This window comes from Myotis daubentonii, chromosome X, assembly GCF_963259705.1.
Source record: "Myotis daubentonii chromosome X, mMyoDau2.1, whole genome shotgun sequence".
In the NCBI taxonomy this organism is placed as follows: domain Eukaryota; kingdom Metazoa; phylum Chordata; class Mammalia; order Chiroptera; family Vespertilionidae; genus Myotis; species Myotis daubentonii.
The window spans coordinates 27,961,116-27,988,881 of NC_081861.1; the positions used below are offsets into that span (position 1 = coordinate 27,961,116).

The 27,766-nt window shown below is 40.0% G+C and overlaps 1 protein-coding gene across 1 annotated transcript in view; it reads left to right on the forward strand.

The window, feature by feature from the left end:
• The window catches only part of GPC3 (glypican 3), a 402,542-nt gene extending 377,641 nt beyond the window's left edge, over positions 1-24,901 (forward strand). The window contains exon 8 of the mRNA XM_059680561.1: positions 24,369-24,901. Within this exon, the coding sequence (XP_059536544.1) occupies positions 24,369-24,538 (170 nt within the window). The 3' untranslated portion in view covers positions 24,539-24,901. The remainder of the gene's footprint in view (positions 1-24,368) is intronic.
• Positions 24,902-27,766: the final 2,865 nt, after the last annotated feature.

Genomic DNA, 27,766 nt, shown 5'->3' on the forward strand with positions numbered 1-27,766 from the left:
CTGTATTGTGTATTCACTACCCCTAGTTAAGTCTCCGTCCATAACCATTTATCCCCCTTATAACCTCCTCCACTTCACCCATTCCCCCTACCACCCTCAATCACTACACTTTTTAAGTGTTCTGGATATTTAAACTGTGTGGTTTTCTTTTGTAGAGTCATAGTATGGGTCTAGTGGGTGAGAAATAGTGGATATGCAACACTGTGCCATACTTATCTACCTACCTTCCTCACTTATGAGCACCCTAGGATGGGGGAAAAGGCAGGGTTGACCTGGGAAATTCAGCTTTCAATCTATAGCCTGGTATACAGAATCACTCAAGTAGTATTTAAACAAATAGAAAATACTTGCCTGAAACAAGTATGCCTTTCTTACAGTTTCCTGCTGGCATCAGTGCAGGAGAAATGTTGAAGAAATACTCACCAGCCTTTCCTCTGCCTTTCTGGCTCTTGAGACAGTTCTTGTTTGGGAGTCACTAATGCTGGAAAGGAAGTCAAAGGAAAGGAGAAAATTTCCTTTTTAATTTTATTCTATCTTCCCTGTTTCCATTTGGGAGCTACTGACATCTGGATAGAGTTTAAGGCTTTTGTGTTTGTTAATTGTTCATCACTTTAAACAAATCTCTTTCTCTGGCCTAGCCCGGCTTGAGCTAGATCACAGGGTACCGCAATAGTAGCCTCCTGGGGCTCTATGTATCTGTTAGTAAGAAGTGAGGTTAAGCTGAGCGGATAAGGCTCTCTGTAGGAGGAAGAGATCTGAGACTACGTTTTGGCATAGAGTCTGCTCACCTTATTCCGGCACAAACCAGTTGGTGATTATAGTGTTTTTGTATCAGACACCTGCAGCTCTACATGTATGTGTTATATTAGATTTGATACTCCATATGGTTTTAGTAGGCTTCCCAGGCTTAGCTGTAGTACAGCTAAATACGTTAGAAGGGTAGCGAAGCAAGTAGTGGTGCCAGTACATGTTTGAACTTCCATCTCACCACCATTGTAGACAGTGTCTTTTTTTATTAAAAATTGAAAAGCCAAAAGAAATCCTAGTGTCCTGTGCTATGAACAGAAGAGCCTGCATATAGGTCAGGCCTCACTGTCCTCTCCAGAGGAGGACTACTCTGCTAGTGTCTAGAGCTAGATGATAGTTCCTGAGCAGTACACCTGAATCTATCACTCCCTCCCCCTGCACCTGCACTTTAGACAGATGGCCCACCCATCTTACTAGAAGACACCGTGTCACCCAATCAGATGACCATCTTTGGAGGGATCCATCAGGCTAACAGCACACATTGGGCCAGGGAGTGGGTGGTATTCATGATGGAGTCTGGCAAGCCCTACATGTAAAGCTCAGTTGTCCAGTTCTGGGCCTGACAGCTTCATATAGAACAATAAAAGTAATACTTCCACTTTTGATGAATAAATATTTATTGAGATCCCACTAAATTCTAAGCCTTTTGTGAGGAACTTTATATAAATGCTCTCACTGAAAGCTCTCAGCAGCCTCATGGTAATAATGCTCACTTTAGAGATGACAAAACTGGAACTAGAAGAAGCGAAGTGACTTACTCAAAGTCTTAACTGCTGGCAAGAGGCAGAGCTTGGATTTGCATTCAGGCCTGTCTCTTTCTCAAACTCTGCCTATTCTGCTCTATGGCATCCCAGGAATTCTTTTCCTCTTACTTCAAATTATTTCATGGCTCAGTTCTACCAAAAAGCATAAATCTATTAAGGACTACTTAGATACAAAAGTCTCTTGAGAGCAGAGCACTTAATCATTTTTAATAGTGACCTTCAGCCCTGGCCAATGTGGCTCAGTTGATTGGAGTATTGTCCTGTGCACAGAAACATTTCAGGTTTAATTCTTGGTCAGAGCACATGCAGGTTTGATACCCAGTCAGGGCACATATGGGAGGCAAGCGATCGATGTTTCTGTCTCACATTGGTGTTTCTCTTTCCCTCTCCCTTCCTCTCTCTAAAAAAATCCATTAAAAAACATATCCTGGAGTGAGGATTTTAAAAAGTGACCTTCAAAGTTCCCTGGTTAATTGTATACAGATAGTATAAGTAGAGAGACCCTATAGGTATCACAGGAAACTTCCCTCATCTCCACTAACTTGGGAGGGCATGAGGAATGAAGAGAATGTGGTCATAGATATAACTCAATTTAGCCAATTATTTCAACTCAACTCACAAATTTTGACTGAGCACCTTTTTTTGTGGCTAGCAGTGTTAGGTACAATGAGAATAAAGAGGTTACCTATAATAGTACCTGATCTCAAGGGGAAGAAAGATACAAAAGTGAAGAGTAGTGAGGCACTGGTTACTTTTGAGAAGAGATGTGGTAACTGCTCCCAAGGTGTGCTTTTATTCATTCCTGCAAGGCTACTGTGGGATCAGGAGTGGAACATGCGGTGAAGCTGGGAAGAACATGGAGCTGTGGTTGGTGGAAAAGCCCAATTGTACTATACTGGGGTATTAAAGATGTGATCGTTTCTGCATCTTTGCCTAGCAGCTCCCATACATATGAAATCTAACAGTTTAATGGAAAGGATATAAACCATCTGCAGCAACATATTTGTTTAAAAAGGAGACACCAGCATGAAAACTTAGCAACTTTGAACCAGTTGAAAGAAGAGCATCTGCCTGATATTTTTATAGTGGTTATATTGATTGTTCATCTTTCATTCTTCTTGTGGTTTGTGTTACTAACATATTTGTATTAGTTCTGCCAAAAGAATCCTTGAGAGGAAAAAGAATTTGTAAATTGTTACTTTAGTGGAAGTAAAATGTATACAAGAATTAAAGTTCCCTATAAGCTTTGGCACTTTGGCATGCAGTACATTAGACCTTGAAAGGCCTTTTACATTTTGAGGGCCCAGTGGGGTCAGGGATCTCCCATTCCTGTTTACCTTTTCATGGAATGCTTACATTTATTGGGCACCTACTCTACTCCAGACACTGCGCTAAATGCTTTCACATCTCCTCACAGCAACCCTGCTTTATAGGTGAGGAAACTATGGCTCAGAGACATTTTATAACTTTCCCAAAATCGGAGTTGTTATATAGTAGAGCCAATACTGATAGCTCTGTTTTCTGATTCCCCATCCAGGAATTTTACCACTACACTACACTGCCTCCTTTTTAAAACTGTTTTTGTACGTCTAGGCTGTACACAGTATAAATCATTGGAAATGATGAGATTTTCTGACTTTCTCATGACCGTCTATCACCACTTAAACAAAATGCAGGGCCCTGCAGAAATGTATTTTGAATAGTGGCCCAGTGCACAGATTCGTGCACATTGAAAGGAAATTAATTAGAAGAAATACTTTAATATCACTATTCGCCCTTTCTCTATAATAGAAGTGTCAGAAATGAAGTGTCAGGGCTACATTGTGCCAATAGTTGGTCTTCAGACATATTCTGTCGACAACACTGCTTTCTTTCAGCTTCAGAATGTCAACAAAAACAACCAAATTCACAATTGACAATGACAGAGCAAAACACGTGCGTGCGATTGGCACCAGCAAGAGCTTTATATGTATGGCACATGCGCGAGTCAATGTTTATTTTTTAATTGCCAGTGCATGTCATATGTACCAGCCAGTCTGATGGACGTACAGTCAGTCACTTAGCCTTTTATACATATATAGAAGATGAGTGAGAGTGACATGTTGAGAGGATTGGGCAGTGCCAGCCCAGGAAGGTTGCCCAGCTCAGCTATAAGACAGCATGAACTCAACAAATTTCTGAGAGGATAAGGAAGGACTACAATGAAAATGTAATTAAGAAGGGAACAAATATACACTCGTTTTCTTTTCAATTTTGTCCCAGGTAGAAGTACAACAATCATGGGGCTGTCAGATTTCTTGGTGGCTACAGATCCCTATCACTTCTGTGATTTATCTCTCTTAAGAAGCTGATGAACTGGTAGCAGAGTTAAAGGTTGATAAGGGGGTCCAAACCAAATTAACAATGGCAGGTCATTCTAGGGTGGACCAAAATCCCAGGCTTGATCCTAGGTTCTCTTTAAGATCCTTAACTCCTATACTAGGTTATAAATTCATAATTTGGAGTTGGCCTAACCTCTCCAGCACACTCCGCTCCAGTGCACTTCTAGAAGCAGCCTAAGAGTGTGGCACGAAGCCTGATGAAATGGTTGAGCCCCACCCTACCATGTCAGAGGGCAGAGGAACACCCCATCTTTATAAATAGTCAGGGTATGAACAGTGGAAATAGGAAGTAAGGTTGAGCCTGGCTAAATAAAATATTCACTGATGCCTGGGCCCTGTGTCCTGGATATGGAGAAATAAAATTTAGGGAAACCTCATCAGAAAGTAAAGAACCAAGTAGATTGAACTGCCTCAAAAGGCATAAGCAAGTCTTTGAACTTTATTATTTCAAAAATGCCTGATGTGCTAGCTTGTTGATTTTCATCAGTAATAAAGCTTGATTTCTATCTGAAAATCTAGGACCTGGCATTTCGAAATAATTGCTGGAACTTTATATAAGAAAACATTTTATATCTTTTAAATATTATATGTAGTGGTCTCTTTATTTTCTTATTTGAGCAGAATTTGTAAATTGAATTATTTCTAGTGTGTGTACTGCTATGTACAACTAATTGCATATTCAATCTCAATCTAACTATCTCGATACAAATCAGAGGGACTAACTTTCTAAAAAAAAGTAACTTGAATTCAACAAAACAACTTTTTTTGTATTGTTTCCATAGCATTAGGTAGTCAGCTTGACTTCCCTCCTCCCCAAGTGCTTTGGAATTTTGTAGCCCAGCTTTATTTACTGGTTTCTGAACAAAGTTTAAATATACCCAAACTCAGCCTTGCATAATTCTCTCCTACATCTATTCAGTGACAGAAACATGTTTTACATGTCCATTTTCTTCCTCCCTATTCCTGAACATTTCCCTTTCTTTGGTCCAGGAACTGGAACATAGGTATTGTCTCACTTAATTTTATCTACCATCCTGTGAAGGCAGTAGTATCATCCCCAATTTGCAAGTAAAAGCTCAGATTTAAAGGACTGCGGTCACATATCCAGTAAGTGATGGACCTCAGAGAAGCTTAGGAGCCTGGGATACTCAGTCTCTAACACTGCCCTTCCAGATCCTAACATTCTCACCATGGCCCCATGGCAGTGATCCCCACTTCTAACTAATCCTGTGGAAACAGACTAGCATCTAATCAAAATTGACCTGCCTATTCAAATTTCATCTAAGCCCTTTACTACATTAACTATCTTGAAGATGAAGACTGAGGCACAGACACTAAGTCATTTATTTTTAATCTTGGGAAAAATCAAGACTAGAACCTACTACCTCTGGGGGAAACATTATTGAACCAGGCTGCCTTCTTTCATGCTGCTTGGAAAATTCTCATGACTCTTTCACCTTTTTTATTTCACACAAATATTCCAAGATGCCCAAAAGTATTTCAGGCACTATTTTTATTCTTTTGAGTTCCCATAAAGTTAGTGTGCATGTATATATTTTAGAGCTATATGCTTTATGTACTGTGGCTTGAAAGCTTTTCATATTATCATTTTATAAATGTTTTCATAATCACCCAAATGCTGCAGTTCACACTGTGTTATCAAATATAAAATAAATCTCCTAACGGTAAATTTCCTTCCCAAAGGAAACTTGATGATAAATTATCAGGTGTTCCATCAAAGCTACAGAACTGATTTTTAATCCCTATTGAAATCATTGCAAGTGCTCCAAGTTTTATCCATTGTGCACTTTACATGCCTTCCCCCATAATTAACATAAATAAATTAATGTCTTACGAACTTCAATATTTGATGCCCTATGAGTCCTGAGGATATTTAAAGGAAGAAGAAATGTAAAGAAAATGAAATTCTTAAGCAAGATTACTGATATGATAGGACTAAAGAGTTTGGGAGTGTGTGAAAAGTGCCTCTTTTCTTCCCTTTAATAAGTCCTTTACTTGCTCTTGGGCATATTTTAAGGTCCTTTTCATGCTGCATCTAGAGTTGAGCATGCTTTGTATTTCATGCTTTGTCTATGAATCAGTAGAAGCCAAAGTTATTTCTGCTTTAAAATAACAGAGCCAGGAACAGCTAATCTCTTTTCATTCTGAGTTCCCTACATTATTTTACTGGACAAAGTTTGTGTTGGCTACAAAATGGGCCATTCATGACATCTATGAGAAGGAATTTAGGTAAGAATGAAGAGAGATTGTAGGATATATAAAGACTCCCTCTCCTGAGGCCATTAAGAAATTCCAAATTGGCACTGTTTTGAATAGTGACATTGCATTAGCCTTGCTAATTTCAGTAATTCAAGCTGATAGTCTCTATTTACCAATCTACTAGATGAAACCTTCCCATAATAACAGTACCAATGTGCTTCTCACCTAAGGTGAGTTGATATTTTAAAATAGGCAGTAGGCCCAGCCGGGGTGGCTCAGTGGTTGAACATCAACCCATGAACCGAGGGTTCACTGGTTCAATTCCCAATCAGGGCACATGCCTGGGTTGTGAGCTTGATCCCTAGTTGGGGGCATGCAGGAGGCAGCCAGTTGATGTTCCCATACCTTTCCCTTTCTCTCTCTAAAAATAAATAAAAACATATTTTTTAAAAATAAAATAGGCAATGGGAGGAAGGTAGTGAGGGAAGGGAAGTTGGAGGGCAATCACTGGTAGCACAGTGGTACCTCTCAGTATGAAACTCTTTGGAAAGTAGTATATGTCTTTACTTCTTCAATGAGGTATGTCCTACATGGTTGAATTAAATTCATTTTTCTTTCTTTAAGCAGGAATGACAATATGAAACATGGGATTTGTCACTCCCTTATCTCATCTTATCTGACCTCTCATTATCTCTGACTTTAATTGTCTTCATTTCAATAATCAGGACTGGCAAGATAACCTATCCAAATTCCTTTATCTTTAAGTGGGAATATGTTTGTTCTTCGGTTTATAAAATGTGCAAATAAACTGACAGATAGTTAATGGCAAAAATTCCAGGGGGGAAAGCCCTCCTTTTTCAATGAGACTACATTTAAAAGAAATTCTCCAAATCTCTCTCAACTAGACTGGCATCTCACATCATGCTGTAAAAATGTACAGAGGGAAATCTTCAGAGCCTCGCCAACGTGAGAAAGTAGATTGCCAAGTGTTTGAAAGGGTTTAGGGTTTCATTTGAAGAGCACTTACACCCCACTGTGCCTGTGCTCAGGTACACTGAACACCAGTGAAGCAGTGCATTGGAAATCTCTCTGAGTAGAGTGATAGCAAACCTGCAGGTGATAAGGCATAGCCAGTAATCCATGCCTTCTGCACATCTGGCCCTGTGACTTGATACACTTCTAAAATGGTGAAATTTGGTCCTGAGACCCACTTGACCTAGGATTTTTAATGCCAGTAATAAGGTCATAGCTCAGCCTGCAAATCCACTGCAGTGGGCCAGTATCTTTTGTCAGTGAAGAAGACAAAAGCACACGATTCTTCCCTGAACAGTTTGGATCATCAAACAATTAAGATGAGATACATATACATATACATATACATATACATATACATATACATATACATATATACTAGAGGCCCAGTGCACAAAATTCGTGCACAGGTGTGGTCCCTAGGCCTGGCCGGCGATCAAAGCATGAGCGTCTGGCATGGAAGGGCAAGTCCCAACTGACCTCTGGGCCCTGGGCAGCACCTGGGCACCTGGGCTCCTGCATGCTCCCCCTCTGCCTGAGTCATCGGGCCCCTGCCCCGCTCCCTCTGTGCCTGGGAGCCAGGCAGTGGCCCCGCCCCCACCACTGCCGCTGGTCACTGTCTGTGGGGCGATTGGCAGGGCAATTGTGCTCTGCTCGCACCTGCCTTGGCCTGGTACCGCCTGCTCACCTGCTCACCTGCTCACCTGCTCCATCATCCCACCACGGTCCTGCTCTCATCAGGGCCCATCAAGGCCAGCAGTACCTCCACTGCCACCTGCTGCCAGTGCCACCAATGCCCATCATGTTCTGTGCTACCCCCTGGTGGTCAGTGCACGTCATAGCGAGTGGTCGAACTCCTGGTTGAGGGGACAATTTGCATATTAGGCTATATATATATATATATATATATATAGATAGAGAGAGAGAGAGAGAGAGAGAGAGAGAGAGAACATAAAAAGGGGGGTGAAGGTAATGTGAAAGCATGAGAGCTTTGCTTAGATTCCAGAGCAGTTTTTCTCCAGAGAAAAGTCTAGCATTCATGGTTTTCTCAAATAACTTAAGTAACTTGCTTGTGAAGCACATAAAGATTACAATTCATGCCCTAACTGGTTTGAAGACTGAAGGGTCCCGGGTTCAATTCTGGTCAAGGATGCATGCCAGGGTTGCAGACTCGATCCCCAGTGGGGGGCGTGCAGGAGGCAGCCAAGCAATGATCCTCTCTCATCACTGATGTTTCTATCTCTCTTCCCTTTCCCTTCCTCTCTGAAATCAATAAAAATATATTTAAAATTTTTCTTAAAAAAAGAAAGTATTCTCTGCGTAAGGGCAGAGCAGTAGATGTCTATGGTTCAGACTTTCCCAGGTTTCCCTTTTCAGAGCCCTCAACAGGATCTGCCTTTGCTCAGAATTCCCACACTTGGTTCATGCCTCTCTTGTGGCACTTAGCACATTCTAACTTGGAAACAGTTATTTTTATACTCACCTCATCTTAACAGGATAGAGAGCTCCTCAAGGCCAGTATCTAGCAAACAATAGATGCCCACATTCACATTCATTTTTATACCATGTGTCCATCTCCTGCTAGATGGAGAGCTCCTTGAGGGTCTGCTTCATGTCTTACCCTATAGCAGCAGTGCCTGGCCTGCCTGATTCCCAGTACAGCAGTTCCTCAAATAATATCATTTTCTTCCATGTAGTTTCCTTATAACATTGAGAATGGCATAGGAATTTAATGATTGTTTATATCAATTAACATATAGTAAAATTGGTTTTGTTATATATCATTTCACTTAAAGTCACAGAACCTATCAACAATTTTAAGTGAGGGCTTGCTATACATCAATAAATATTGCCAGTACTCAAACTGTTTAAGTAATTGCATTGTACCAACCATACTTAACATAAACCCTTCCATTCATCTTGGGCTACCACATCCACCATTCATCCACTTTAAGGCGTTATTCATGATAATACATTAAACCAAAATGTTTCAGAAGGACTCAGGTAATGATAACAAAGGTAAGGGCCCATAATTTGATATATTTTAACCCTTTTCCCCCCAAAAGAAGTACTCTGGAAATGACAATGTTTAGAAGAGGTTTTAGGGAAAGAAGCTCTAGAGAAAAGGAAAAAGTAGTGTGAGGTCAAGAAGGTAGGGTGAAAGAAACCCTTAAGTGAAGAATGTTGCCTATGTCTGTTATCAGGGCCCCACAACCTCTAACTGCTGCCTGCCTGCCTGACTGGCTGGCTGGGGCATGAGAAAGGTGAAGCAAACAAAAAAAAATCAAGTTGAAAAGGAGGCCCCCCTAAACTTGGTTTTAGGCTTAATACTAAGGAAAAAAAGATTTGAGGATTACTTACCTTCTTGTTAGTCAAAGGGGGGCTTCAGATTTCTCCCCTGGGTGACCTAAGCTGTAATCTGTCTCTATAGCCCTCTGTTAATACTCCTGCCATTTGTGAGGAAATTATAGAGACTGGAGAAGCTCAACTTACTTCTTCTAATCTCTTGGCAGAAAAATTAAAAAGACAACAGAAATTGCTGTCTGACTGGTATTCTGAATGACATAGGGAGTACTGATTGGGACAAATCAATCAAAGAAAACAATCTCTGTTTAAGGAGAATGCATCTTTAATCGTGGTAATTCCGTTAGTAAATTGCTTTCTCTGGTGTAATTGCATACCTAATTACAGTTTGCTCATTTTGATTTTCACTTTACATTGTTGTTTGGGGCTTATGCAGTTGTGGATTTGCAGGCTGAGCTATGACCTTATTACTGGCATTAAAAATCCTAGGTCAAGTGGGTCTCAGGACCAAATTTCACCATTTTAGAAGTGTATCAAGGGTCACCTGACAATTATATTTCCTTTAGCACTTTCTCAAAAGACTTATTTTTCACCCTCTTACTGATTCAGATTCTCTTCTCTGATAAGTATCCTCAACATCCTCCAAAATAAAATTGTGAAAATAAAAATTAAAAACAATAGTAAAATGGGTGCAACCAGACCACAGTGACAAGTTATATACTAGTATGTGCTCCACAATCCAATTTCTGTAGTTTAGTGTAATACTGATTTTCTTTTTTTCCTTTTTTCTAAAAAGTCCATATATGTGTATGTATGTAGAGGCCTGGTGCACAAAAATTTATGCACTGGCGGGGGAGGGGAGGGTGGGGAGGGTGTCCCTCAGCCCCACTTGTGCCCTCTCACAGTCTGGGACCCCTTGGGAGATAACCACCTGCTGGCTTAGGCCTGCTCCCCGGGTGGCAGATGGCAGGCCCGATCCCTCAGTGCCTGCCCCACCTCCCCGGATCGCGCACACAGCAGGGCCAATCCAGGGGTTGGGGCGCTGCCCCGGGTCGGGTCGCTGCTGCACCGCCTGGCCACCCTGGTTCGGGTTGCACATGGACGCCCACTGCCCTGAGTCGCAAATAGCAGGCCTGGATGGTGGCAGGGCAAGCAGGATGATGCTGTCCCGCCCCACCACCCTAGGTGGCAAATAGCAGGCCCAGATGGCGGCAGGGCAGGCATGATGGCCCTGTCCCGCCCTGCCTGCAGTATGCAAATTAGCCGCCATATTTGTTGGCTGTTAATTTGCATATCATGCTGATTAGCCAATGAGATGCATAGCAAAGGTATGGTCAATTACCATGTTTGTCTATTATTAGATAGGGTGTGTGTGTGTGTGTGTGTGTGTGTGTGTGTGTGTGCATACATATGTGTGTGTTTATTGAGTTTTGAGAGAGAGAGAGAGAGAGAGAGATGCAAGAGAGAAACATACACACCTGACTGGAGACTGAACAAACAACCTAGGCATGTACCCTGACTGGGAATCAAACTAGGGGCGTTTTGGTGCATGGGAATGACATTCCACCAACTGAGACACCCAGCCAGGGTGCTAGATCATCATTTAAAGAAAATATCTCTTTTCTCTCCCAATCTTTTCCAACTAGTCTTTCCCAACTTTTGTCCTACTGTCCTGCAATTTACTTCCCATGCAGCCTTCATTCTTACATGCCAGGTTTATTCTAGGCATATATAGAAATACACCATATAAATGTAGAAGTGTATGTCAGAGGATATTCACCACAGCATTGTTTTGCCAGGGGAAATTAGAAACAAACTAAATTACAATCAAAGGGGAAATGGCTAAATGTGTTATATTCATGCTATGGTATTTCTTGAGAGGATTAAAAGGGATGAGGCAGTTCTACTTGTATTAACATGCAAATATTTCTATGCATATGATAGGAATATGCATAGAAAATAAATGTGGAGCATGGTTTGCTGGAGGATAAGACAGCTGGCTGCCACAGTCCTCCAGGTGAGAGATGATGAGAACATAATCTAACTAGTAGCAATAGCAAGCAATGGCAATGGGAAGGAGAATTCACAAAATATTAAGGAAACAATTTACAGGATGCAATAATTAATTAGGCCTGGAGCATAAAAAAGGAGGAAGAATATAAGGTGATTTGCAGGTTTCTCGCTTGGAAAATTATGGCTAGGTAGAGGCATTTACTTTTCAGTAAGTTGAGAAATCCTTGGTGATAGATAAAACTAGGGGCAGAGATGACAGCATTCAAAACTTGTAAAGTGAGAAGAGGAGAGGGCCAAGAGAAAGGAAAGTAGCCTGCAAAGGAAATAGAATTTAAGAAAAAGAGCTTGCAAATGAAATTTCTGAGGCAGAAGAGGGACACAGGAGGAAACTGTATAGGAAAGTAAGGGGGACACCAAGTTTCAAGGCAGAGAATGGCCAACAGTATTGGAAGCTGCAGAGAGCTCAAGATGAAAAAGAAAGAATACATATAAACTGGCATGAGGGATCTTATTGGGTATTGAGCTGATGAAAAGGTTCTAAAATTGATTATGGTTACACACCTCATTAAATTATTGCATTGTACATTTGAAATTTGCTTGAAATGGATGAATTTTATGGTATTTAAATTATACCTCAATAAAGTTGTTTAAAGAAAAAAGAATCCATTGGGATTTAGCTTGGAGCAAGGGGAACTTTCCAGTCTAACCTTTCTTTTTAATGTTTCTGAAAAGCCCCATGAAGTTAAGTGACAAGAAGCACATGAGATTACTGGTGCCACATCTTGATCCTCCCTCACTCTCTTGCAATACCAAAAACAACTATATATGTTTGATTTGTTTTTCATCAAGCAATTAGTATGATCACCCCTATTCCCTGTCTTCCTTTTATTAATTGCAAAATGGTTAGTGTATTTATTTTATTTATTTATTTAGCTTATACATCCAGAAGTTTAGGTTGCCAGGCTATAAGGTCCCAGATTTTATCCCTTTTTTTGCTGTTAATGATTACATTTTAATGTATTGAAACATAGCTTCTTTATTGGCCCTTCAAAGTCTTTTCACTCTAAAATCTCATCATTTTTTTTCTGTTACCTCTATTATACTTATAGTATAATGCCTTGTTCTTCTTGGCCATTTCCTTTCTTATTTTGACTTGACCAATAGTAAGATAGATGTATTTGTCTTGGTTAATGAGTTTATTTGATGTACTCTGTGGACAGGTAAAAACAATATGGAAAACTCATGCCCCTTCTTAGTTATAAGAAACCAGAGCTACCCTTGATCGTACTTAATTAAAGTGTTCATTTTTTACCAATAGCATCTTCTTTTTATTTTGGTTCAATATCTTCTGGCTGGTTTTTATACTTTTCATTAGTAATCTGACCGTCTGGCTGCCACCTTTTATAGTTGAATTTTCCTTTTTTCCCTTTTATATCTTTAGAACCATGGGTTTTGGCCATTTGGCATCTTTTGAACTTTTCTTACCTCCCTTTGGACTTGTTCTAGTGCTCACAGAGCTATTTGTATGAGGGTCATTCAGCTCTTTCTTCTCAGTTGCCTTCTCCTTGGTTCCTTCCAAGTTATGTCCTAATTGCATTCCCAAAATGAATTTTCTCTATCTGATGAATTTTATTCCCTTGGATCCTGAGTGATACCATTATGAGCAAGATGTCTATGACCTCCAGGCTGGTGTGGCTTAGTAGTTGAGTGTCGACTTATGAACCAGGAGGTCACGGTTCAATTTCAAGTCAGGATACATGCCCTGGTTGCAGGCTCTATCCCCAGAGTAGGGTGTGCAGGAGGCAGCCGATCTATGATTCTCTCTCATCTCTCTCTCCCTCTCCCTTCCTCTTTGAAATTAATAAAAAATATTTTTAAGAAGAATAAAAAAGATGCCTATGACCTGTGAATTGCTGTTAATCCTTGCTCATTAGTAGGTAAAAATTCTATGTAAACAATTCCTGACTTGGTTGCTCCACCTTCTATATAGGCAGTGCCCTCACATTACCATATATATATAATTTTATACTACCTGATAACATTCACATGATTTTTTGAGACCTAGCTCCAGTTTAGCAAGCTAGAAAGATTATGTGGTTCTTTCTCCCCACCTTAGGCAGGTAAGTAGTGACTCCCTTTAAACTATGTCTTGGTTGATAACTCCTTGGCAAACTTAAAGCCCTCCTCTCTAAACTAGTTGTGATTCACAAAAGACACTGATCCCTTTCTTTGAGAGAAGATCCAAAGCAGTCCTTTAGATTCCCCTCCAGACAGTGTCTGTGTCAAAAGGTACGAATGCAAAGGTCACTTGAACTCTATCCCTTCACCCTTCATATCTGCTATAAGACCTCTAAAAACTTGAATGAAATTCTAGAATTCAGGGTTGGAAGGGTCATCAGAAGTTATTTACCTTCACCTTTATTCTATGTTTGAATCCCTTCACCAATATCTCTACCAAATGGCTGCCCAAACTGTCATGGACCACCTCTGGAGATAGATTTCACTGCCTAGAGGCAGCCTACATAATTTTCTGGTTGCACTAAGTGTTAGAAAGTTTAAATTTTTTATTTAAGTCTAAATCATTTCCCCCTAGGAGAAAGACAAGGCAATCAAACAGCAGTAACTAACATGGCATGGTTATGGGGCAAGAAAAAACTGAAAGAGGGAAAGAGAGAAGGGAAATTGAGCAAAGAGGTTATGAGCAGGTGCAGGAGGTCAGGCAGTGCCATAGAAAGAGGTCCGTGGCACTATAGGAGCCAATAATGGAATCTGGGTTGAGAAGCAGGAATGGTGCTAAAAGGTAAACAATAAGGGAATAAAACAATAAGGGTGGAAGCTTAAGGAAGGAGATATTATAACCTTTTCTAAAATAAATGAAAGCCAGGTTAGAGGTTTACATCAAAGTGGGAAAGAATAGAAAAGCATTTATAAGATTCAAAATCTATCGGAGGATTCCAACCTTATCCTTTGCCTAAGGATATGGAAAAGAACATTGTGGAGACAGGAGAGAATGTTTAGTAGAGCAATTACTGGACAGAAGAGAATAATTGGACATAGGGCATGAGTTTAAAGAGCAATGGAAAGAGAAAATGAAGTGAGTAGAGAAGTGGAAAAGGGGAGGGGGATGAAAACACAGAACTTTTAGGTTAGGGAATTGTATTTATTCCTATGCCAGCACGTAATTGTATTTTCCTGGCAGTCATCCCACAGACCTCTATTAGGGGAATAGGGTGCTGGTATGTTTTACTGTACTGCCAGGACTGAAGTCTTAATGCTTTGTAGTATTATAGCCAAGCAAAGGACTTCATTAATGAAGCTATATTTTGATGTCACAGAAGCAGGCACTGAAATTTCAATCACCAGCAGCTCCTGCACTTGGGAATGAGTGGAGATGGAAAGGGCAAGGCGTGGCCCAGAGATAGGTAGATTGTGAAGCAAAGGCAAGGGTCAAAAGTATGGGAACCCAGTCATGAAGGTACGAAGAGAAAAATAAATGGAACCTGCTCACCAGAAAACCTATTTTCTGTCCAGCATGGCACACAGAATGCAAGCATGTGTCAGCTGCTTACATAGCAAGGCATCATGTTCCAGGCAGCAAAAGGGAATAAGAAAATAATCTTTGTAGATTCTATTCACACTGTTGTGAATGGATGCTGTGGGTAATGAGAACTTGCTATTGTCAGAAAGGCTTTGGAATCTAGAGGCAAGGATTTGAGCCATGCCATTTACTTCCAGAGCCTCCTCCATTGCCCTTTCTTTACCTTGTCTTCCTCATAGCTCAGCAGGACTCCTTCTCCTAAGGAAATCATCAGTTAATGAGAATAGACTCCTTGGGAAGTGTTTCCACTAAGGAGGTAGCCCTTCACCTGCACACTCTCAGTAGACTGGGGATATGTGTTTATTCATGTAGCCATTGATTGATTGATTCATTCATTCATTCATTCATTCAACAAACATGTTTTTAAATGTTTGTGCTAGCCAAGTATTGTACTGTGTTTGAGCTAGAGAGGAATAAGACTCATTTCTTACTTTGATGAGGCTCATGGTTGAGTTGAGGAGAGGAAAATAGCAATGACTAACTCAACTTAAATTAGTGGTATAATACCAATAAATAGAGAATGAAGTGATTAATTTGGGTGGATGAGACAGGAAGGCTTCCTGGAAGAGGTATCATGTAAGATGAAGAGAGAGAGAGAGAGAGAGAGAGAGAGAGAGAGAGAGAGAATACCAGGCTGAAGGAACAGCATGAAGAAAGATATGGGAACTTCAAAATACTTGCCATTTTCAGCAAATGATAAATGGGATAGTGTGAGTACAGTATATGGTACTTGGGAAAATATATAGGCAGTTGAAACTGGAAAGGAAGACAAGATGAGATGCAGAAGCTCATGAATGCCATATTAAGGAATGAGGACTTTATCCCACATACAGTAGAGAACCATCAGAAGATTTTGAGGAAGAGAGACATGTGGTTTAGGAAGAGTGTTGTCTTGTTCCTGCTGTCACACAATAGAACATTCTTCTTCCTGAACAGCAGTGGGCCAGTGAAAAGCAGTGAGTATTTTATCTATGGGGTATTGAGGACTGTGTTGCAGTGGAAAAGGAGAGAGGCTGAAGGAAAGAGGAGATGATGCCTGTTTGAATGTGAGAATGGGGAATTACTGATAGTCTAGATCCGAAGATGGGGAGGTAGGGGTTTGGAGCCAGGATGACAATGTGTTCTTCCAAGTAAACTGAGGGGAAAATAGCCTCAATTCCTCCAAATGCTGTTGATGCTGAGGGAGGCTTTTCATCTATCATTCATGAGGATACCTGCCTGCTGTTGATTTCTGGCCTGCAATGTTTTCACACCCAGGCTGAGTATTTTTCAGAATGTAAGCCATTTTAACCTATTAACTATTATAATAGTAATTTTCCTTGCTTTGGGGCATTACCAGGACATTGTAAGCATTTTAGGTCTCACATACACTTTTTGTAAGATTTACTAAGGCTGATTAAAAATTGAAGATTACCAGACTTTGGGTTTTCCCATTCAAGTATATCTAGAGCCCTACCCCAAATTCTATCAAATAATTTTTCATTGAGCATCTTGGAGCTTGGGCTCCAAGGGACTATAAGGCCACTCCCTTACTCTCCTGATCACTCAAAAGCAATTGGATTTGGCTACAACAAGTGACAGTTTGTGTTTTCCCTCTGCATCCTCAAATCCCAGTGATGTATACATACCTCTGTACTGCATCATGCCTGAAATTTATATTATAAACAGAGCTTGGTGAATCTAAACTACTAACTTTCTGTTAAAAGTAATGAGGACAGAGTGTATTCTTTGATAAATTTTTAAAATATTTTTATTGATTTTTTACAGAGAGTAAGGAGAGGGATAGAGAGTTAGAAACATTGATGAGAGAGAAACATCGATCAGCTGCCTCCTGCACACTCCCTACTGGGGAGTACATGCCCTTGACCAGAATCGAACCTGGGACCCTCCAGTCCACAGGCCGATGCTCTATCCACAGAGCCAAACCAGTTAGGCTTGCTCAATTTTTTAACGTGGTTTCAGCTTTACATCATTTTTGTGAATCACAAAAGTAAGTGTAAGTTTCCAGAGGTTGTATAAAATTTCCTTAAAATACTTAGCTTTGGATAAAAATCCTTCACAAAATTGCCCTTATCCTTCATTCCCAATTGAGGATCTATATCTGCAATTCTAGGGTAGAGCTTAAATGCTTAAGTGTCCAAAAGACCTAACTTAACTTGACTTTAAAAGTAAAGGCTGTTTATGTAGCAAGAATAACAGCAAACAGCATTTCCAAAGCCATCTTGAGTTAGAACTGCGGAGGCACCTTCTAACAAAGTTTGGTTCTACAGACTAGTTAAGTGATGTGACATTGATAGCAAAGCCACAATATTTCACACACAGTTAAGGTGACAGTGCTTCATTTCACTCACTCTCAAATATCTCTGAAGACTAATCAGTATTCAGTGAATCCAAATCAACTCCTATTCTTTCCTCAAGTCACCCTATTGAAACTTTTCTCAAAAATCTGAAAGTCCTAATTAACCTGAAATATTTTATGAAGTCTTAAATGAGCTTGAAAATGGTGCATTTCTACTCTATCTTAAGGCCTTGCATGTTTTAGTATAAAATAGTGTGCTTCCCCCCTAAATCCCTAGGAAGAAGTATGCCATGGCTTCATGTACTCACAACCCACTGTAGTGTAATCTGAAGATATACACACCCCAGATTGAGAGGCAGAGGCCTATAATAGCAGAGGTCATGGCTATACTAATGGGAAAAGCCATTGTATTCTTTCAACATACCATAGTTGCAACTGAGGATGTTTGCAGGCTAAAATTAGCTATAAACAAAGAAGTGAGCATCTCACAGCCCCACCCCTCTTCCAGGAGCAGCCATTGTATTATTCCCAGGATCTATGATCATTTAGTACGCAAGATTGGCAGCTCACTTGTTTATCATGAAGGTGCATAATGAAATGGGCCCATTCTAAAAGGAATCCCATTAGACCACTTAAAAACCAGAAGCAGCAACTGTGCCAGTTCCCTCCTCATCTGATTTCTGAAGAAGAAAACCTAGACTCTCAGAAACCCAAGGGTCATTCACAAAGTCACTTTCTTCTGCTTTCAAGTCCAGGTAGTCATTTCACACCTAAAAGTTCACATAGGAGGGGGTGTTGGTATGGCATGAAGGAGGATTGTGTTGAGGATAAGATAAGGAAAACAAGATCTGTTTGGGATTCATATGTGAATGGCAGAACCCAAGGGCTTCTGTGGGAATGGGCAGCAGAGTGAGCAGTAGTGCAATGAACATAATTTCTCCCGAGATTTCCTCAGTTTCAGCCTCTGGGGTCTGCCAAGTAATGTACTGAAGGTTTCGCATATTCATGTCTTGGGGGCCAACTGTACACAGCAAATGCAAAACACAGGGATAGTAGTATTGCTCTGTTGCTATATTGGGACCAGATTGAAGCCATCTGCTGGTGCAAGCTTGGCAAGAAAGAAACCCCCATGTTTGGCTCAACAGCAGCATTCTCTCCCGTGGCATTTTGATAGCAGCTCTTCTTTCAGACTGCCCTATGAAGTCTGACTGCTGGTGAGGGTGAGGCCCTTGGAGCAGCAATTTTCAACCTTTTTCATCTCATGGCACACATAAACTAATTACGAAAATTCTGTGGCACCACCAAAAGCTATATTTTCTGTCAATCTGATTTAAAAAATAGGTATAATTTTGATTCATTCATACCAGATGGCTATTTTTGTGTTGGCTGTTGTCATTTTTTTATTTGACAATCTAAGAGAAAATAGGTCCATGCCCCTGACTAAATAGTCGGGTATTGCATGTTTAAAAAATTCTTGTGGCACATCAATGTGTGTGCCTCTTTGTGGCACACCATTTGAAAATCGCTGCCCTAGAGCAATGCATCTCCCTCCTTGATGCCATGAGCTCTGCCTCCTATTATATGCTTAAGACCTCATTGGCTTTGTAAGGGCCCAAGCAAAGGCTTATCTCACTGGCTGAGAGATCTTCTTTGGCTGCCTGTGCATGACTGCTTGATGCACCCCAGGTCCAGTCACTTCCCCCTCAAAAGCTTTGCGTGTACTGGCCTCAGTGGAAGTTATTAGGCTAGGGTTTAAAGAAAATAATGACAGTCCAGCGTGGACTTATTTATTGCTGGTGTCCCTTATCCAATATTAGAACAACTAAAGAAGAAAGAGGATTCAAAATTTGGTAACTGATGATGACCACCAGAAAAACTCACATTCCAAGAGAAGCAACTGATTGAACCTACTTGTTGATGGAGGCTCTGCTGGGGGCAGCCATCTTGGCTGCTGTGGACAGAGAAATGATTGCAGACTGCAGCAAATTGTGTCCCTCACTGGCCCCTAAGAGCCTTGGAATCAGAGAGAAATAAAACTAGAAGGAAATTTAGAGTCAATCCAGTGCAACACTCTTATTTAGCAGATGGGGTGACTGAGTCCCAGAGGAGTGGGTAATGACTTGCCAATGACACAGTAAGTCTGGTGTAGCCTCCTGAGGAACTCCATCCATCAGGAGACTGAATAATAGTAAAGGGTTCCACACTGAGTACTTTACCCAAAAGAAAAAGCAGAAAAAACTTTCAACATAACTTGCAGACCTTAATGACTGATAATTATGTTAAAGGTTTATCTAATCTGCAACACAGAGGACATCAGGGCAAAATGAGAATCAGAGTTGAATGTGTAATCAGTACAGATTCTTGGACCTACCCTCTGGGCATAGTTAAACTGATTACAAAGAGAAACGGATATTTGGACTTAACATGAAAATCTTGCTGACCCAAAAGTTTCTCACTGATAATCAACTGCAAGTCAGAAATATTTTATGTGCATTTTTACAATATGTACCTAATACAACAAAGATATGTTCTGGAAAATCATTGATGAACATTAAATATGAATTATTTAAAAGAAAATGGTTTGTGTTGACTCCCCTAGTACATCTGGTTTGTAGCAAACTGAGCAAGTTTTGGTTTGGTGTATATTTAGCTTTGTCAGGTTTTTTTTTTAAATTATATTTGCTACTGTCTAATCCCCAGATACTGTTCCCACAGGCTTCTTTTTTCCAAGACAAGATGTCTGACAAGTCTCTCCCACTTAAGGCTGTCCGCCAAACTGTTAGCAATGATTTTTCTAAAAAACACAAACCAGATTATGTGGTTTCATTACTTAAAAAATTCAGTGGCTCTCTATTGCCCACAAAATAAAGTTTTAGCATTCCTAATCTACCATGATTTAGCTGTTAATTGTCCTTCCTGCCTTACCTTTTATCACCCACAACACAGTACAGACATACACACACACACAGACACCTCACAACAATGTATACTCTATGCTCCCTTCCATCATAGAGGCTACTTGTTCCTATTAAGTATTCCCTACAGAAAATTTTTTATATTGTGATTTCGCTCAAACTGAACCCTCTGCCTAAAATGAATAACCATTTCATCAGCCCTTCCATAGTTCCACCCATCCTTCATGGTATTAATTATAGTCCAACTGTTAAAAAAAAATCTTCCCAGATCCTTCTATTTGGAATTTTTATATCTCCCTTCTATCCCTGTGGTATTTTGCTTATGCCTTTATCTGTGCCCTTTCTCCATTCTGCCAAGTAGACTTGTCTACTAGTCTATTTTCCTTGCTAGAGTGCTGGAGTGTGGGATTCCTGAAGGCAAATACTAAATCTTCTTCCAACCTTCAGGCTTAATGCTTGGGACATAGTAGGCTACCTTTAAGCTTGTTGAATTAAATTAGGTTGTATTTCCCCTGTTCAAGAGTGTCCATATTTATCTTTGACCAAAACTCGTATTTCCTCTATCTCCCATAATGCTTCCTCTGCTAAACTGCCCCCTTCGTCTCTAATCTCCATGATGGTGGCCTAGGCCCAGAGTGTGTCTTTGCTGGAATTCCCATCAATATAAGCCCTAGGAACTTGGCTATCGGATTGGGTGAATATATTTGCTGCTTCTAAATGGGGGGGCCTCAGGAAACATGTAGCCACAGCTTAGGAAACACAGCAATATATCATTCTGAATAGTTCTTGGGGCCCTTTGGAGGTAGAAGACTGGACCCAACTTTGTACCCGGGGCATCTAATGGCCCTGGCCATAATTGCTGATTTCTTCAGGGAAATAGAACTGATATGATAATTCCCATTCTGGCTTCTCAAACCCAGAGCTCTTCTCAGTATTTCACAAAGCTTAATAAGACTACGTAATCAAGTTTGTGATCAGTTTTACGTGGAAACACTGACTTTTCTCTTGCTTTTTATTTGTGTGTGTGTGTGTGTGTGTGTGTCAGTCCTACTTTATTCCTTATACAACAGAATATTTTAATAAATATAGAGCAAGAGAATTATCTTTAAATATTGTTTACAGAAAGGAATTTGACATTGGTTCGAAATAATTACTGGGCTGCCTCATCCGATGCAGCTTCCCTTTGCCACTGAACTGTTGGAATATCCTACTGGGTGTTTCATCCAGTGTTTCTTCCATTCCTTGGCTTCTTGGTAAAGTCCAGTGCCACAGCCCCCAAATCATGCTGTAGAAATCTTTTTACCCTTCCATTGGCCAGCTTGGCAGCCAGACTCATTTGAAGGTACAGAGGAGGAAACCCAGTTTTAACTGGATGTGTTGGCTCCTGAGTTCTGGTAGTATGTATTTCACTAATGAAGAATTTTTTTTAAGAAGGAGTCTGTTAATGCTTAATCACTGTAATCTCTTTAGTATACATTTTTTCCAAGAGATGGTATAGCTTCATATGAGGTTCAGAGTAAGACCTGCATTCAAATAGGACCTCTGTGATTTATCCACTGTGTCAATATGGGCAAATAAACTGACCTGAGTTTGACCTTTCTCATCTTTAAAAAATGGGATTTATAATACTTACCTCATGACATTGTTGAGAAGGTTTAATTAAATGAGATAACATAAATAGCTTAGTAGAGTGCCTGGCACACAATGAGGACTCAATAATTGGTAATCATGTTTATCATTTCAAAACATAGGGTCCAAGAGATAGAAATAACAAAAGAAGTCTTTGGTGGCAAAAAAAGGATTAGAAACTACTGGAATCAAGATAACTGCTGGGTTTACCTTAACTGCTATGATACTATTATTTAGTGCTTGCAGATTATTTGAAGAGCAAGATAAGTAGTATAAGCAGTTAGTGGCAACATTAATTGATGTTGTTTCATCTTAATATTAGGAAAGGGGAATATCCAGAAAAGGAATTTGAAAGTGATTCAGAAAGTGCTCTCATTCGGGTAAATCCTAAAAAATACTCCTCTTCATTTAAGTTGAGAAGTTGCTGTGAGACCTAAAGTTGCCTTTCAACAGATATAACCATATGTGTTCTCAATTTTGATGAAATCTGATCATGACTTAAGCCTGTGTTATCCTTGCTGAGTGACAGCTGACCTTAGCCTTTTCTGTGTGCTCTGCATAGTTCACCTTTCAGAGAAAGAGGTCTGATTTCCAAGTAAAGTGTTGCTCTTTGTTCTTTTCCTCTTTTTATTTTCTTTGTATGTATTTATTTTAGGGAGAGAGAGAATCCAGATTACAGTCTGTTGAGTTGCTTTTCCCTGGGTAAGAGGGTTTTCTGGAAATTTTTATTTTAATTATTATTGGCGCTCAAGAAGAAAAACTTTCTCAGCTTAAGAGGAGCAAAATATAGTCAAATTCATGCATATTAAAAGTTATGAAATCATTTCTTTATACAGCCATGAAAAATAATTATGATTAATAACACAATAAAATATTTGTACTGAATAACATAGTTAAATGATTCAATAATATTTTTAAATTAATAGGAAAAATGTCAATACCCATTAGGTAAAAAGGCAAAAAAAAATATGAACTGTTATGTATTGAGAAATATAATTAGTAAACTAAAATAGAAAATGTTGTTCAGTACTAGTAATTCAAGTACATGCAAATTAAAGAAACACTGAGATATGGTATACTGACTACAATATACTTTTTCAATTGAGGCACAGTAAATTTGGTTCCCTCATCATTGCTGGCATTATAAACTGCAATAATCCTTTTGGAAAATAGTATTGCTGTCTATGTAATCCCCCCCCCCCCCAGTTTTGATCACCTTCACCTTGCTGCCTGCTCTAACCAATGTCAGCCTCAGAGCCAACCTGATTCTGGGCCCTACTCTAAAGTCATCCTGGACCAGCTGAGTCTTCATAATTTGCTTCCTGTGACTTACTGTTTCATCCCCTGTAAGAGGAGCTCTTCCTTCCTTTTCCTTCCTTCCCACTATAAATGCCAGTCATTTCCTCTGTGCCTGTTGCTATGCATCTCAGTGTCCCCAAGGACTCTTTCCAGGTCCGTTGGCCACAGGACAGATGGCTGGTGAAGTTGCTCACATCACATCACTTTCACAAGCTATTGAAATAGAAACATTAGTGACTGAGTCTAGAAAAGCCTAAGGAGTAGATTTGAGCTTTAAATCTGGGAAAGCAAATCTGAAAGAACCTGAGCCCTGAGCCAGGGCTAGACATCTTGAATTTTCTAACAAACCACTATCTACTTAGATTTGCCTTCTGAGAGACTTTCTCATTAGGGCAACCCCAATATCCCAACTTCTTTTTCAGAATTATGAACATATCATAAACGGTAGGCAGTTAGAGAGGAAGATCCTTACCCATTAACATTTCCTTAGTCTTAATTTGCTTACTAGTAGTTTAAATCTTATGTATTAGAACAATTTAACTTTCTCTGGGGCTTTTTTAGAGGGGATGAAAAGACCATATATATAAGAAGAAATGTTTGGGAAAAATAAAACACCTTTTAATGACAAACTCCCCTATCCTTAACTGTAAAGCAAGATTCCCAGGAGGGGATCTGTATGGGGTGTAGGACCCAGGAAAGCTGCACTGAGAGTCCACAATTTCCCCTCCCCCATTAACACATACACACAAGGAGACACATGTAGTCACTCACACTGCACCTTAGATTTTGATACCAGTGAGATTTGGTGAAAATGACTTTCAAGTAGAGCTTTGCCAGGGAGGAGATGTTGCAAAGGCCCAATGTGCATCGCAGGGTATGGATACAGCCACAGTCGAGAGGGAAACAGCCAGGTTGCTCCCTGTTGGTATGATCTCTGGAAGGAGCACCTCTAGCTATCTCATTCCTCTACCTCCCCACACATACACACTTTCCCATCCCCTGGCAGCTTTCCTTCCCAGCAGTCCAGACAAGTGTTTGAGCCATGAATAGTGTATACCTGATAATGTTGGTAATCCTGTATTTAAAATTCTTCTTTAATTTTGGCAGAACTGGCTTATGATCTGGATGTGGACGATACTCCTGGAACCAAGCAACATGTGAATCAGAACGACAATGAGATAGTCGTCTCTCGCAACTGTGGGAATGGCCATTCCCCCCTGAAGGTTCTAACCAGCCTGGCAGTCTATGTGGTGTGCTTTTTCTTCCTGGTGCACTGAATTCCTAGTGCACAGCACCTGTGCTGTCCTTCAGCACCCTGTGGTCTTCCTCTATAAAAGGAACCACCTTCTTATTTTTTTTTCTATTTTTTTTAATCTCATATGCCTCCTCTAGCCATTAAGTAGAAAACTAACCATGTGTTATGTTTTTGAAATGAAATGGTATCTTTATGAGGCAGATAAATTTTAGTGGTAGTATAGATTGTCCTTTTGTAAAGAAAAAAAAAATCAAGTCGTGCCAAATTATTTTCTTATGTTTGGCTGCTAGAACATGGTTACCATGTTTATCTCTCTTTCTCTCTTTACCTTTGCATGGATTTCTTTGAACAAAAAAAAATAAATAAACGCTCAAATAAAAATGCATTGTGTCTTTTTTGTAAGCTCTCATATATGGTGACTATGTATTGCTTTTCCTCCTTCTCACCTAGCTTTATATTCAGCATAAGAAAATCTCATTAGGTGCCAACAGGGACCTTGAAACCTACCTCCCTAGTGTGTGTATCAATCCTGGTCCCAAACCCCAGTGAAAGCCACTTCTTTCCAACACATACCCAATCCATAATCTCCATTTAGAAACATTGGGTTAGAGTGTCTTGTCTATGAAACTAAAGGTATCTCAAAAAGTTCCACTGTCTCTTTACAAATTTCACTTTTCTGCAAATGCTTTGCCCAAATAGAAATCTGTTGGGCCATGTACAGTTGCATGAATGGTATTCCTTCATCTTCAAAACCAAAGAGATAGATCCAAACAGTGCAAACAAATCATTACCCAAGCTTCGTGCTGTGTCTCAGGCTTGTTCTCTGTCACACTTCTCCTGGGGCTGCTACATGGCAGAGCCAGCAGTTGCCCTGGGTTAGGTTGCAAAGGTTGTCACCAGCAAACCCATGATTTCTAGGAAACAATGCTCACTCTTGGCCCTAGGTGAGCTTCTTCAACATTTGTTTATTCAACAACTAGGTTTTCATACCAGATGCTGGAAACAATAGAAGAAGAAAAAAACAGATTTGATCCTTGCTTTCACAGAGCTGAAGGTCTGGCACCCATACAAATTCCACATCAGCTTTTTGTCAATTGTAGGCCCAGTATAATTACTTAAATTTTCTTTTACACATATAACATTACAAACAACAATGACACTATGCTGATATTTGGACATTCTGCTGTCGGAGAACCTCTGGAATAACCAACTTGCCATTGTTTATAAAGCCTAGCAAGCATATTGTCCATTTGCCAGGTCAGGTCAATAAAAACACTGTTGAGTTTTTCCTGGTAGTTAGCAAACTAAGATCCATTTTTAAAACTGTATCTTTATTATTGAAAGTATTACAGATGTCCCCCTATTTTCACCTGTTGACCCTGTCTATCCCACTCCCATTCCCCCAGGCCTTCACCACACTATGTCCATGGGTTATGCATATAAATTCTTTGGTTTATCTAATACAGTAGGAACTCAACTCCCACCTGAAGGATAAGAGAAACTGAATAAGTATGAGGAAGAGAGGGTGAGACAGAGTAAAGAAGTTTGAACAAAGGTCAAGGACAGGAATGGGAAGTCCTCTTTGATTCTAGGAGGTGGTCCCAGCCAGGATCTCTGATTTCTGTCCAATGGCAGGAGGTCACCATGCGGGAAGCAGGAGGTATAATTTCTCACAACTTATCATTCCCCCCTCCTGCTGTCACCAACATACTTCTGTCAGGGTCTCCCGCAGAGCACAGGTTTCCAATATCCATTTTCATCCTTTGCAGAAATTTTCACAAACACAAAATGGAAATATTTAGTTTAGTATTTCCTTCAGTTGGTTTTGTTGAAATTAAAACTATAATTAGTTTTACTTGTTAATATGGTTACAATGATTTGTAGCAGTTGGTAAGACTTGAAAGGGAATTCTTTTTCTTTTTTAAAACATAATCATTTCTATATTTAACTGGGATTTATAAGAATCTTTGTTCTTTGATTCATGAAATCTAAATACCGGAAAGGTTTGCTCCTTGATATTTTATCGTATGATATTATAACCCTCCCAGACCAGAAGAAGGATCTAAAGCCCAGTTATCACTTCATAACTGTCCCTGTCATTCTAGAGGAAAGTTTTTTGTTTTTTTTAAATATGTTTTTGTTGATTTTTTTTTTTAAGAAAGAGAAATGGAGGAGAGAGAGAAACATCCACCATCTGCCTCCTGCACACCCCCTACTGGGGATCGAGCCAGCAACCCAGGTATGTGACTTGACCAGAAATCAAACCTGGAACTGGTGACCTCTTGGTGCCTGGGACAACGCTCAACCACCAGCCAAGGCAGGAAGGTGTTTATTTTATTTGGCAAAAAAATAATATGTGGCTCTGAGACCAGGTTTTACAACTGCAAGCAGGAGAGGACTGTTTTAAAGTCCATTTTAAAGGAGATTGCCAGCTTTTACACACACTTCTTATTCACTTTCTATCTTCAGACCTCAGTTTCCCTCTTCTAAAATGGAGAGTGTTTAGCGTCATTCTTGCTCTGATTTTGTGGCACCATTGATTCTGAAAGGAAGTAAGTGCTAGTCCCTTTGCCCAGCACTGGTGTCATAAGGGCGCTGTTCCCATATGTCTCGCAGGACTTTTCTAGCATAAGATCATATTTTATATACTTCAGTTCCCAGAACATGAGCCAAGCCAGCCAGTGTTTTTCCTATCTTGGTACACTGTCTGCCAGCTCTGGCCCATTCAGACTGAGTGATGAGGGGCAGAAGACAACTTCTCTGTAATATCTATGACCTGCTTGCTGTCTTCAGCTAAATAGTTGGGATTAAAATGGATAACCATACACATTTTAAAAAAAACATGGAAAATTCATCATCTCTTATTGACATTTACTTTACTCAATAGCCTGTATCTTTTAGCTTTTTATCCATGTTTTTCCCTATCCCTCTATATGTTTTATACCTCTGGTTTCACTGCTAGTTGGTGGCTTTTCATCTTTGAAGTGTTTATTCTGCTCTTTGATTTAAACTTCCTACACATAAATATGTTCCAATAGGCTTGGCAGCTGGGAAGTTGCCCAACCTTGTTGGAAGTTTCCAGGCTTCTTTCTCACTAGATACACATGTGAACCTCCAACAGCTCAACTCTGGTACTTGAACAAGGTTAAATCACAGAATAACACACCGAATCCCTAGACTGCAAAGGTCATCCCACAATCTTTGATTACCAGCTAAGGAGAGGTCACAGGTCACAATACAGCCTATGTTG